General features: G+C 42.5%; 1 protein-coding gene across 2 annotated transcripts in view; it reads left to right on the top strand.

The window, feature by feature from the left end:
• Window positions 1–12,869, top strand: part of LOC116698942 (protein unc-13 homolog A) — a 32,799-nt gene extending 19,930 nt beyond the window's left edge. Inside the window, exons 21-43 of one of the 2 annotated variants that reach the window (XM_032531216.1) lie at window positions 673–836; window positions 1,038–1,191; window positions 1,482–1,550; window positions 1,801–1,890; window positions 2,261–2,395; window positions 2,549–2,676; window positions 3,376–3,461; window positions 3,582–3,708; window positions 3,796–3,892; window positions 5,093–5,236; window positions 5,316–5,393; window positions 5,893–5,970; window positions 6,059–6,147; window positions 6,239–6,382; window positions 6,831–6,954; window positions 7,121–7,126; window positions 7,590–7,646; window positions 7,743–7,823; window positions 8,360–8,507; window positions 8,992–9,048; window positions 9,754–9,840; window positions 9,932–10,088; window positions 10,531–12,869. In XM_032531216.1, the coding sequence (XP_032387107.1) occupies window positions 673–836; window positions 1,038–1,191; window positions 1,482–1,550; window positions 1,801–1,890; window positions 2,261–2,395; window positions 2,549–2,676; window positions 3,376–3,461; window positions 3,582–3,708; window positions 3,796–3,892; window positions 5,093–5,236; window positions 5,316–5,393; window positions 5,893–5,970; window positions 6,059–6,147; window positions 6,239–6,382; window positions 6,831–6,954; window positions 7,121–7,126; window positions 7,590–7,646; window positions 7,743–7,823; window positions 8,360–8,507; window positions 8,992–9,048; window positions 9,754–9,840; window positions 9,932–10,088; window positions 10,531–10,819 (2,589 nt within the window). In that variant the 3' untranslated portion in view covers window positions 10,820–12,869. The remainder of the gene's footprint in view (window positions 1–672; window positions 837–1,037; window positions 1,192–1,481; window positions 1,551–1,800; window positions 1,891–2,260; window positions 2,396–2,548; window positions 2,677–3,375; window positions 3,462–3,581; window positions 3,709–3,795; window positions 3,893–5,092; window positions 5,237–5,315; window positions 5,394–5,892; window positions 5,971–6,058; window positions 6,148–6,238; window positions 6,383–6,830; window positions 6,955–7,120; window positions 7,127–7,589; window positions 7,647–7,742; window positions 7,824–8,359; window positions 8,508–8,991; window positions 9,049–9,753; window positions 9,841–9,931; window positions 10,089–10,530) is intronic. The other variant, XM_032531217.1, reaches the window with a different exon arrangement.
• Window positions 12,870–13,154: the final 285 nt, after the last annotated feature.

The raw sequence follows: 13,154 nt of genomic DNA, 5'->3' as shown, positions 1-13,154 counted from the left end.
TCCACAGAATGTTGCTCCATTTCTCCTTTGGCCAGTCAATGTGTCCTTTGGCAATTTCAACCTACTCCGTGCATGTCTTTTTCTCAGCAATGGGACTTTGCGAGGGGGGGGGGGGAGCTTCTAGCTGATAGCTTTGCTTCACATAGCCTTCTTCTGATCGTAACAGTACTTACAAGTAACTTTAAGTCTTCTTTGATTTTCTTGGAGCTGATCATTGGTTGAGCCTTTGCCATTTTGGCTATTCTGCTATTCTGATTCTTCTAATCCATTCCAATGGTAGTTGACTGTTTTATCCCACGTTGTTCAAGCCTTGGATGCCATTTCAAGGCATTTGAAATCATTTTTAATCGAAGTCCGCTGTTCCTCAGAGCAATGTCTGGAACGAGCTGTTGTGCTAGTATTTCAGTGTGAAATGCACTATAACCAGCACGCACAACATTTTCTTCCTTCCTTAAATATGGGCCATAACTGACACCTGTTTCTTCACAGAATCAATCACCTCACTAATTAAACACAACACTGCTATTATTATTTTGAACACGCCCTTTTCAATTACAGATTCATTTACACAGAATGAGCAGCATGCATGTCATGACTGTTGGGTCTGTATTTTAGGATTTTTTTTTTACAATCTTCCTTTTTTTAACTTACTTGTCCTTTGTCTTTGTTCAGCATCTGTTTCAGTACACCACTGAGGAGCAGAACGGGGGTGTAGTAAAGATCCCTGATGCCAAAGGTGACGATGCCTGGAAGGTGTACTTTGAGGAGACGGCTCAGGAGATAGTGGACGAGTTTGCCATGAGATACGGAGTAGAGTCCATCTACCAGGCCATGACGTCAGTCCCTCAACCATTACTCTGAATGTTTACCTTTGAAAGTTGAATAAGAAACATTGAATCCTGTGTTAGAAGCATTGGTTTTATTCCACTTATTTTTATACAGACAATAAATACAAATAGTGTATTTGGTTTTCTAATATGTGGATTTCTGTGCAAGTAAATGCACTAAATGTTCTTTTTGCCACTTCCACCCTACAGCCACTTTGCTTGCTTGTCATCCAAGTACATGTGCCCAGGAGTGCCAGCTGTTATGAGCACCCTGCTTGCCAACATTAACTCTTACTACGCCCACACCACCCAGTCCTCCAATAATGTTTCTGCCTCGGACCGATTTGCTGCATCAAACTTTGGCGTGAGTCCCTTCTTCATATATGTGACTATATCCTCCAAGAATCCTAATATTCTAACTGAAAAACGCTATACTTATATATTAGTTGTGATAACGCCTTAGAAATGACTAGCTCTTGGGCCCCTTAGGTTGTAAATGAAAGTCAGTTTAATGTGGCCCTGCCTACTTCTCCAAACTTCCAATCAGCTGAGTCTCGTCAGGCCCATGGTTTGTGTAGTCAAATGTTAAATAATCTTTTAGCTGTGGTGTGTTTCTGAGTGGTGTATTCTGTTTTGTGTCTTTTTCCTGTTTAGAAGGAGAGGTTTGTTAAATTGCTGGATCAGCTGCACAACTCCCTGAGGATTGACCTGTCCATGTACCGGGTACTGACTGCTTCTCTCTGTCCTAACAAATGCAAAACGACACTTTGATTCTAACTTACTTACTGCTACAATCCACATCTGCTTGTACAATGTCTGTGTGCATGTGTGGAAATATCTTTTCTCAGTTTTGAGATAAATACGATGTTTTCTTGACAGGATCTCAGCTAATATTTGTTTCCTTCATCTTGCTACCTGAAGAAAAAGAAAGCTTTTAACATTTTATAATCATCTCTTGTAAATGTGCTTTTAGAATAACTTTCCTGCCAGCAGTCCTGAAAGACTACAAGACCTGAAGTCCACAGTTGATCTCTTGACGAGCATCACATTCTTCAGGATGAAGGTAAGGATGACTGGAATTTTATATTGTCTTTTTTCTTTTCTTGTCCTTACTTTTCTTTTCGTTTCTTTTCACATTAGCACTTACCTCCAAAACAAACATGGTACAAATTTCCAGTACTTTCTGGAAAGTAGCCTAAGGCGTGAACTAAGAATCCGCTGAACATTATCCTATCCAAACTAAAGCTATTATCATGACACTCTATGTGTGTCTGTGTGCAGTCTGGCTGTTAATGTATTTTGGTGCAATTTGTGCACCTCAGTGAGTTTATGGTTAAAGTCCCACTAAGATAATCTCCTGCTGAGACTGTGTGTTTGACAGCTATTTGAGGGGAATTGGATTCAACCATATGTTGTGTAACATTTGTGTTCAGGTCCAGGAGTTGCAGAGTCCACCCAGAGCAAGCCAGGTGGTGAAGGACTGTGTGAAAGCCTGTCTCAACTCAACCTACGAATACATTTTCAACAACTGTCACGATCTCTACAACAGGGAATATCAGACAGACCCTGTAAGTGTGTGTGTGTGTGTGTGTGTGTGTGTGTGTGTGTGCGCCGTTGCAGTATTCCTGCTCTTTATTGCCACTACTGTGCTCTCACTGCAATTAAATTCTTGATGGATGTAGCTTTTACAAAATGAATCCATAACCTCTTTCTGTTTCCAGTCGAAGGCAGTCCCTCCAGATGAACAGGGTCCCAGCATCAAAAACCTGGACTTCTGGTCCAAACTCATCACTCTCATCGTCTCCATCATAGAGGAGGACAAAAACTCCTACACTCCTTGCCTTAATCAGTGAGTCTGTGTTCATTACATTGGCCTTATTTCTCAAATGTTGCATGCAGAGGTAGTCCTGGAACTTTAAATTCCAGTTTGGGAAAAACTAAGGCTTTATGAGGTAATAGCTGTATGGGATTTGTTAAAAGAGAAAAAGAAAAGCAATTATTAGGAGAGGAGTGTCCAGGAGTGTCAGAACAGTCAAACAAACACCATTTGTTTGTTTTAAAGGTGTGGCCTGTCAGTTCCAAATGGAAAGTAAAGCAAATGTACTTACGAGGCATATGAGACTATAAAAACAAATGCAACTAACCGTTTGACAAAAATATCTTCATGTATTAAAATGCTGTGTATGGCTGTACTTGCAATGAGTACTGACAGTAAATCCTTAGTCTCTGTGTGGACAGAGCAGTCATTCCTGTACACCAGCTGCTTTGGTGGGTGGGGGATTTGGGTCATGCTACTTCTTTATTTAATGCTGACGATTATGAATTTAAATGAACTTTTTGGCTTTGTGTTGTGAGACAATGAGGATAATAGTGTAATCATGTTAGTTTTTATTTTCTCTGGTGCATTTTCTGTTATTGGCAGCTGCAAAAATACAGAGGAAACACTGATAGAGTTACATAAACAATGAGGCTGGGTTTTCTTGTTAAATAAAGAAGTTCCATTACTGGATACAGAGATGGATTTAAGCCTGAGTACTGCTTCTCATAGGTTTCCCCAGGAACTGAATGTGGGCAAGATCAGCGCCGAGGTCATGTGGAATATGTTTGCACAAGATATGAAATACGCCATGGAGGGTAGGTGTTTATATGTATTGTTGGGATGAGGGGAGGTCATGGGCCTGGACATAAGAGGAGTCATTAGTTTGAGTGGTGAAGCAGGACTTTTCTCATTCTTTGTTTCTCTTTGATATTCAGAGCATGAAAAGAACCGCCTGTGTAAAAGTGCAGATTATATGAATTTGCACTTCAAGGTGAAGTGGCTCTACAACGAGTACTGCAAGGAGCTGACCACTTTCCAGAAGCATGTACCTGAATATCCAGCGTAAGTGTCTTCTAAACAGCATCCACACTTTTCTTCCTACATCCACCACTTAGCTCATATTGACTCTGCTTGTTCCTTGTTCTGCAGCTGGTTTGAACCATTTGTCATCATGTGGTTGGACGAGAATGAAGAAGTGTCCAGAGATTTTCTGCATGGAGCCCTGGAGAGGGACAAAAAAGACGGGGTAACATTCTTCTGCATCCTTCATATGTACAATATTAGCCTACTTGCATACTAACAAGTGTTGTCACAACAGAAACCACAGTCTGTTGTTGGCATTTCTGCAAGTGCTATAAAACACATCATACAAATATGAGACTACACCACCAGTTACTAGTTTTACTTCTAGATTCCCAGTTGAAGTTGTTTTCCTAATTCTTATATAAATGACTAATTTTGATATTTTATGGGTGACTTCCTGGAGTTTGATTCCAGTCTTTGTGCCAGCAAGCCTAACAGGCTGATGGCAGCAGCTTCATTTTTACAGGACAGACACTACATTGGTATAATCTATCTTCTTATCTAACTCTCAGAACTAAAGGAAATAATCCTATTGCCCAAAATGTCTTAACTGTTCCTTTTACAAACAATGTCAGCCTACTCTAGCAAAGTGTGTAGGAAAATAAATTGAGGAAAGTGTTTTGAAAAAAAAGAAAAGAAACAGGCAGTCATGTGAGACTTAAGTTAGACTAAAAATCGCATTCTGCTGAGGCAGTAATAAAATACAGTATGGAAGCTAAATTTGCCTTCCTACCTGCAGCATCCCCCCCCAAAAAAATGTATTCAGGACAGTTCACACCATCTCTCCTGACTCAGCACATTCCAGGCTGAGAAGAACGAGTTGAAAGCCTCAAGGCAATCAATAATGACTCAATACCAAAGGCAAATGAAAAAGAGGTGCTATAGCTCGAATCAATGTACACTCACACAAACATACCACAGTCTCACATAGTCACACAGCAGGAAGGTCGATTCAAAGCAGCTGAAAATTCTCCCAGTTCACGTCAGGACTCCTCTGGCTCCAATTACAGTCGCCAGAGGCTGCTTCTGCGTTCCTGTGTCAGCGAAAACAGCGCTCCCTAGGCCCATTCACATACCATAACACGTTTCACTAATGGCCAGGCTGTTAACGAGGGCCTTGCTCCTCATCACAACCCTCTGATCGCCTCCATCACTCTCCTCCAAATCACCTCACAATCTTTTCATCGCAGTCACGTGCAGTTGAACAGGGGTCAGTTTCATTGTCCATGATATGCAGCAGTGCTGCAGACTTCTACCACAGGTAGCCCTCACGTTCAGTGGTAGTCACGCTCAGATCAGTGCTGCAGCCTCAGCACCACAAAACATCTTCTCACACTTCCCCCCCTTTCTTCTCGTTCTGCAGTTCCAGGTCACATCAGAGCACGCTTTGTTCTCCTGCTCAGTGGTGGACGTGTTCTCTCAGCTCAATCAGAGCTTTGAAATCATCCGCAAACTGGAGTGTCCCGACCCTCAGATCGTTGGCAACTACATGAAAAGATTCGCCAAGGTGCTCTCACATGTCTTTACTTGAGAAGTCGCTCTTAATGCAATATATTTCTCACTGTAGGTGTGTTTCTTTCTCTTAGACTATTGGCAATGTCCTGCTGTCTTACGCTGACATCATTGCAAAGGACTTTCCAAATCATGTCAAGAAGGAGAAAGTGGTAGGTGTTAAAGACCTTCTAGAGTAGAATACATAACAGTGTGTAAAATGTTTGCCAAAACAAGGTACCAGATGGAAATTTGTGTCAGCAGAATAAACAGCAATGACTGATTTAATAGTTTAATTTGAACTCCATCAGGAGCATTGGCGTATGTGGTCAGGTTGATTAATTCTAGCACAATAAACTGCTCTTTAGTGTTACAGCCGTGCCTAGAATGCAGTGTTTCAAAGTGAATTAGGGCTGTGTAATTAGCTGAATGTGGCGTATGCTAGGGGGAAAGTAGGCTGCTCTCCCAGAGAGAGCCCCCAGAGGAGCAGTAATTACTGAAAGCTCCTGCATCTCCTGCCCTGTATCACCAAGAGTTCTTTTTGGCAAAAAAAAAGCAATAAAAAAGTTAGGAGGACAATCCTTGATTGATTACAATAAAACGCTGGGAGCAGACAGAGAAAAGGGTTTGAGAAGTGTGTGCGTGTAATGATTTTTCTCTTTCTCCCCTCAGCCATGTATCATCATCAATAACATCCAGCAGCTCAGAGTTCAGTTGGAGAAGATGTTTGAGGCCATGGGAGGCAAAGATGTGAGTTTCATTACATGCTGTTATTTTTGTGATTGTACTACAGCACTATAACATGGCTCTTGTATTCATCCCATGTGTCTTCTTGCAGCTCAATTTGGAGGCTAGTGACTTCCTCAAGGAGCTGCAGAACAAACTCAACAGCGTTATGGACGACCTCAGCCGCATCTTTGCTGTCAGGTGTGTGTTAGTCCATTGAGATGCTGAAACCAGTTTCTCCTGCTGATTTCATAGTCTGTTAACTACTTGTTCTCTGTGTTTGGTGATGCAGTTTCCAGCCCCAGATTGAGGACAACGTGAGACAAATGGGAGACATCCTAGCCCAGGTTAAAGGTCAGACCGTTCCGGCCAATGGCAGCGTTGTTCAGGAGGCTGACAATGTCCTGCAGCCCATCATGGACTTCCTGGACAGCAAGTACGGCTGGATATCAAACATCAAGACTGTTTAGGAATGACCTGAAATGTATCTTATTGAATGTTTGGTCAGATTCTTAGTCTTGGGGAATCTTTCTTTAATCAGATTGTTTTTATCAGTATCATTATTTTACACTTTTTAAAGGCATAGTTTTTGAATGGCTTTAACTTAGACAACATTCAATATTTTGTTAAATGAACAAAAGATGAAATGTAGAAAAAAAACACATTTTTGTAACATTTTCTTCAAACTAATCAACTGAAAAACGTTTTATTTTCATACTGAAAGTCAAGTATTCTGACACTGGGTTCAAAAAATGTCAATCCTCATGACTCTCATGAATGTTACCATGGCCTCAACAGGCACACAAACTATGAATATATTAAAATGTGTGTTTTAGTACTGCCTTCCTGTCTGTCAGTTGAGATTGTGTGTTTTTGTGTTTCAGCCTGTCGCTGTTTGCTAAGATCTGTGAGAAGACCGTGCTGAAGAGAGTGCTGAAGGAGCTGTGGAAACTAGTTATGAACACAATGGAAAAAACAATTGTGCTTCCAACACTCACTGACCAGACGGTATGTAATAAAAAAAAACACACATTCACTCCTTTTTTTCTTCACCTTGTTCTTCTTCTCTGCTTCTGAACTGCAATGATTTCCATTGCTGCGTTTCATTGTGATTGTACATTAACCCATCTATCCTGCCATTGCCCCATTCTCTCTCCCTTCCTTCCTTTCTTAGGTTATTGTAAGTATGCATATATGTGTGTGTGTGTGTGTGTGTGTGTGTGTGTAGCCTCTGTTAGCATGAAGGAGCCTAACACTACCCCTTTACAGCCTTTGTTTTTAGTTTTTTACTATTCTTTCTGCATAAAACCTGATTTAAATGGCAGCACGGTGCACCAGAGGCAACATTTCCTACCCATGAGTCCCTGCAGTACTGACTGACTGACTGCACACCAAAGCATTAAAACCTCCTTCTCTCCCAAGATGTAGTTTGTTCATTCTGAATGTTTGTTTAAAATATATATATAGTTTTATATAGATTTGTAGTTTTACTCTTTCCCCCCCTCACTCTTCAAACTCCTTTCTTGTATTTGCAGCTGTCTGTCCTCACTAAACCTCCTGAACTCACCTCTCCCTCATATCTCTCAAACACAGCCTTTAGTTTCTCTCCTCTACTCACTTGTCTGTCCATCTCTCCATGGCAGGGCACTCAGATGATCTTCAACGCTGCTAAGGAGTTGGGCCAGCTTTCCAAGCTCAAGGTAATGAAAACAGAAAACAAATTTACAGAAAACATAGATATCATTTTAACAGTAACTGTTGTATAGACTGAGTCCTTTGTTTTATCTGTCCCACAGGAGCACATGGGGCGAGAGGAGGCCAAAGCTCTGAGTCCCAAACAGTGCGCAGTAATAGAACTCGCACTGGACACTATTAAGGTATAGTATGCTGCGTCACACAGTTTTTGTGTGTTTATTTTATGTTCTGTGAAACAAACTAAAGTAAACTAAATTAGAACATCTGGCAGGGAAATTGGTGCTCTTGATTCTTGCTTTTACGATATTTTATGGTTTGTGTTTGCTCAAAATGAAGAAATACTAATCTCTGGGTTCAGGATCAGGGACAATGGGATGCTTTTTAACCCTACAATATAGTAAACTTATCTTTTTTATATAGCATTTGCAGCTTTAACTCTCGTCACTCATCCCTCGTCTTTTATGTACATGTTTCTCTTTCTTCAAAACATGTAACTATGAACATCATAAACATAATGTGTGGTGTAGATTAGTGCAGGTCTAGAGGTGTTTGAGATGCCAAACCTGCTCCATGGTGACAGGACTGACACAGTTTTGTCACATTTCCCACTCAGGGATCACTGCATCCTCCCCTCTGTCTATCTTTCCGCCTTTCTGCTTGCTGTCTACCCATCTACTGTACTGTAAAATACATGTTTCATGTCGCATCTGTTATGCAGCAATACTTCCATGCGGGTGGTGTGGGCCTGAAGAAGACGTTCTTGGAAAAGAGTCCGGACCTGCAATCTCTGCGCTACGCCTTGTCTCTGTACACCCAGGCCACAGACAAGCTTATCAGGAAGTTTGTCCTCTCACAGAGCGCTCAGGGTACACACACACACACACACACACACACACACACACACACACACACACACACACACACACACACACACACACACACACACACACACACACACACACAGCAGGTTCAAGCAATTTCAAAGCTCTCTTTTACACTTAGAAAAACTCAACCTCTCGCAGTTTGTGGAATTGAAATGGGAAATTGAAATTATGAAATTGAATTGAATAACTTGCTTACAGCGTTGGAAGAAAATGTTTAATTCATTGAAACAGGTTTTAGTTATACACATTTAGTTAATTTTTAGTTGAGCAGAAAACAGGCAGGATAAATGCTTTTAAATTGCTTTCTCATGACGCCTTAGTTGTCTAGTTATTTCAACCATAACACATCAGGCGTAACACTTTCATTTGTTGTATTTCAAAAGTTACAGACATGATTTTCTCCTGTTGTACTAGTGAACACTTTTTTGCCATCTTCTAATGCTGTCTTTCTTCTGTCTCCTCTCAGTCCACGGAGGGAAAGGCCTCCGGTGCACGGCGAACGAAGACACACCGCCAGAGAAAGGTCAGCGGTGTTATGGAAAATCTGCATGTCCCCCACAGCAACCTTCAGGAGCTCAGACCTGTGCTCCGACATCACACGTGTGATCAAACTGTCAGAAACCAAAGATAACCCGAGACAGTGGGCAGTCTTAGCCCTTGGCACTCTGCTTCTTCTTGTTTTTTCCTCCTTTTTATCATCTGAAAAGCATGACTCATGCATAGGACTATTTGTGGTAGACGAAGCTTGTTATATATGTAGACTACACACAGAATTATAACGTCCAAATCAACTAACCAGGTAAAACTGCAGGGACTTGAGATCGAGGAGATGCTGGGATATGCGAGACACGATGAAGAAAAGAACAAGTCGTGCACAGATTGTGTCAGCTGATGAGAAGCTCCAGAATTTTGTGTTGCAGTTTGGGTTTTTTCAGTTTCCGTTTCAACTTCTTTTTTCCTTTTCTTCACTGTGAATAGGGAGTTAAGAACAAATTAGGAGCCATCATTGTGTTACAGTTTACCATTTGCAAGCTGGCACAAAATCTGTCTTACCCAGCCAAGTCCTGCTCCTCTGAATATCATGGAGAACGTGTGTGTGTGTTTAGTTCCCAATCTGCTGATGCATCCTATTTCTTCAAGTCATATATTCCAGCTGTGCTACATTGTGGCCATCCAAAGACAAATGGGCACACAATGGACTGAGTAATTACTGATTATGTCTTCACAGCATCTGGAGTGGATGCGGTCGGCGAGGTGGTCATGTGCGTGGACATTCTACCCCAGCCTAATGGAGAGCATAAGATCAGTGTCAAAGGTAAAAAGAGCAGAGCAGATTGCCCCGCTGTCCCAATGTTCCTGCCTTCTCCTACCTTTCTTCTTTAACTTCCCCTACGTTCGTCCTCTAGTGGTGGCTGCGAATGACCTGAAATGGAAGGCGCAGGGCTTCAGGCCCTTCGTGGAGGTCTACATCATCGGCCCTCACCTCAGTGACAAGAAGAGGAAATTTGCCACCAAGTCAAAGAACAACACCTGGTCACCCAAGTTCAATGAGAGCTTCCAGTAGTGAGTATCATTGTGTTGATTTTCCCTTTGTTTTACATGATGAGTTGAATAAACGTGCAGTGCAACAAGACAGACAGGACAACATGCAACACGGCATGCTAACAGAACCATCATACTATAAATAGACATGTTGAAATACCATAAATTACTACAGAGAAGACAACCAGATCAAAACAAAATGTATTTTCACAGTTCAAGAGTTGAATAGCGTCAGGCTATGTACTATATAACTTTGTGCCAGATGATTTTAAACTGCCTGGTGAATTGTTCTGCTCAACAACCTGACCAATGCCAATGGCACACCAGCAAAACGTATGCAAGATGTCGTCTTTCACAGCCATTGGCAGGAGCACAGCCTGTTATTCATGGGAGTTTAATGGATTTCTTCCCCATCACATACAGACGGGAAGTAAAGCATGGCTATGATTTTGTCTCGTTTCAGCTCACTGGGCACTGAGGTGGGTCCAGAGAGCTACGAGCTGCAGGTGTGTGTGAAGGACTACTGCTTTGCCAGAGAGGACCGCACTGTGGGCATAGCTGTGGTGCAGGTGAAGGACATTGCCAGCAAGGGCAGCGTCACCTGCTGGATGCCGCTGGGCAGACGCGTCCACATGGACGAGACGGGCCTGACGGTGCTGCGCATCCTCTCTCAGCGCAACAACGACGACGTGGCGAAAGAGTTTGTCAAGCTCAAGTCGGACCAGCGCTCGGCGGAGGAGGGCCGCAGCTGAGGCAGGCGGAGCGAGCGAGGACACACACGTGTGCACAAAAACACCAGAGACATAGTATTCTGTGCACATATAGTAGTCACGCCTACATAGATAGACAACCATGTGCAATACACAAGCACACACATGAAAATGATCTATTGTACATATATTTGCATACATTATGCAACATTTACATTGCAATGCTATCAATGCAACCATGGAGGAATACGTTTATTAATATTCATAGGCTATTTCATTTTGAACATTTCAGCTGCTTAACTCAAAGCCCTCAGTTTAGGGTCAGCCCTTAAATAAGCAATCACTTCCTCCTCACTCGATCGTTCCCATAACACATCACCTTTTATACGCTGTACATGTCGATGTGATATAATGCAGCGCAGAACTAAACCATGTTGATAGTTTGAGGACGACCACTTTGCACTTTTGCTTCTCTGTGTCTTCAAAAGAGCAGTCCTTGCCTAGCTGTCCGTCCGTCTGTCTGTCCGCTTGCCTGCCTGACTGTGTGTCGTTCTTCCAGTCCCCCCCTCCTCGTCTCCCCCCCTTGTCGTTTGCTGTGCGTAGTCTTGCCACGGTGTGATGTGTTGTGTTGGTTGGAGTTCAGGCACAGATCTAAGATCGGCCCCCTTTTGGCCCAAAAATCCGAATAGAGATTTAAAAAACACTGACCTTAGATCAGTGTCCAGGGGCAACGTCTGTCCTGTAATGTACTAACTTCCTGCATGTTGACCCCAGGAACACTGTGATTCACTTTGCTGTAACCATAACAACTGTTCCCCCTCCCGCACAAAAGATGGGTGCCTCCAATATTTTCCCTGTGTGAGCATGGTGCATATACTGTATAACTCTGGTACCGTAAGGTTTTGTAATTAGGACCTGACTTACAGCCATTATCATGGAGAAAACACACATGCTGAGCCTGATATGGGATGTGTTGATAGAGACAAAGGTTGTGGCCCCATGGTGCATTTTCTTTCTTTTCTTTTTTAACTTTTCCTGCGTCACATCCTGACAAACGGAGCAATACCCCAGTGTCTAACACATCTACACCCCTAGAGTCCACATTAACTCCAAAAAGGGCTACGGGATCAGTGGACGGGGAAGTCAGTTTACGCACTAATACAAACTGTCCACGCTTCTGATGGCTAATTGACCACAAGGTTTCCCCCTCATGCTCCCGTCTACCTGCTCTGCCATGGAAACACCGCCCCACTGCAGACACTCCGATTCAGAAAGTCTTTTAAAGGACCCGGGATGCCGAAGGACTCTTTCCTCCTGATCGCCTGCACACGTACCTAAACTTCTCTCTCTCTTTAAGGCAATAGTGGTTTGTTTGTACGCTCAAGGAGCCTTGTGGTTGTTTTTTTTACAAAGAAAAAAACCCCTGTTCAAACTGCTGTGTGTGTGTGTGTGTGTGTGTGTGTGTGTGTGTGTGTCTATGTGTGTGGTGTGTGTGTGTGCGCGCACGCTGAATGTCACACCTGGCAAAATGAGCTCCGAGACTGTGAGCAATATATTGTTTATCACACCCTAAATGTATGCACAGGAGCAACAACTGCAATATCCACATCCAAGGAATGGGAAACTTATGAGTTTTTTTTTTTTTTTTTTTTTTAATTTATGGTATCATAAAATTCCCATTCCTGTAGGAAGTGTCTCAGCTTTTTCTGTTTCTTTTGGACAAGAAAAAGAGTTTTGTCCTTGAATTCCTATTTGCCTTTAGGACCAAATTTGCACGAACCAGAGCTCTTGTTATTGTTTTTTTTTTCAAAGAAAGAAGCCATCGGAGTCCCGCCAAGCATTTCTGTTGTACGAGTTATATTTGTCACGTGTGTTAATGAACCCTTTATCTCTCACTGGAAAACGGTGAGTCCGGCTGGGCTTGTCGTCTCTTTCCGATGTCGGTCCCAGTGAGGTTGTCCTGTCGCTGTCTCTGCTGGCCTGTCACATGTTGTCTTTGCTAAATACTGATGCATTCTACCAAAAACCTGCTCCGGGGGGTTATTAATCCTCAGCAGAGCTTTCGTTCTATGATCAAAGGGACAGGAAAATCCAACTAGCTTGGCGACGTGCCGCCTCATGCCTTTTATATTAGGCATCCAAATTACTTTTAGATAAAAAGGATCATTTTGGGGGAACTAGCCTCTTAAAAGAAGCTTCGCACACAGTGCAGTTACACAACGTTGTTTTGATGTGTTGAATAATCCCAGGGCTCGAGACAAAACATGTCAGGTTGTAGCTGAAAAAGCAACAGAAAAAAATAACTTTTCGATCCAACCAATCACCCAGTTTGGGGCTCTTCGATTGCCTGCTTCATGTATGTACGCACACACACACA

The sequence above is a fragment of the Etheostoma spectabile genome, chromosome 12 (genome assembly GCF_008692095.1).
Source record: "Etheostoma spectabile isolate EspeVRDwgs_2016 chromosome 12, UIUC_Espe_1.0, whole genome shotgun sequence".
In the NCBI taxonomy this organism is placed as follows: domain Eukaryota; kingdom Metazoa; phylum Chordata; class Actinopteri; order Perciformes; family Percidae; genus Etheostoma; species Etheostoma spectabile.
This window is presented reverse-complemented; position numbering and strand designations above follow the sequence as displayed.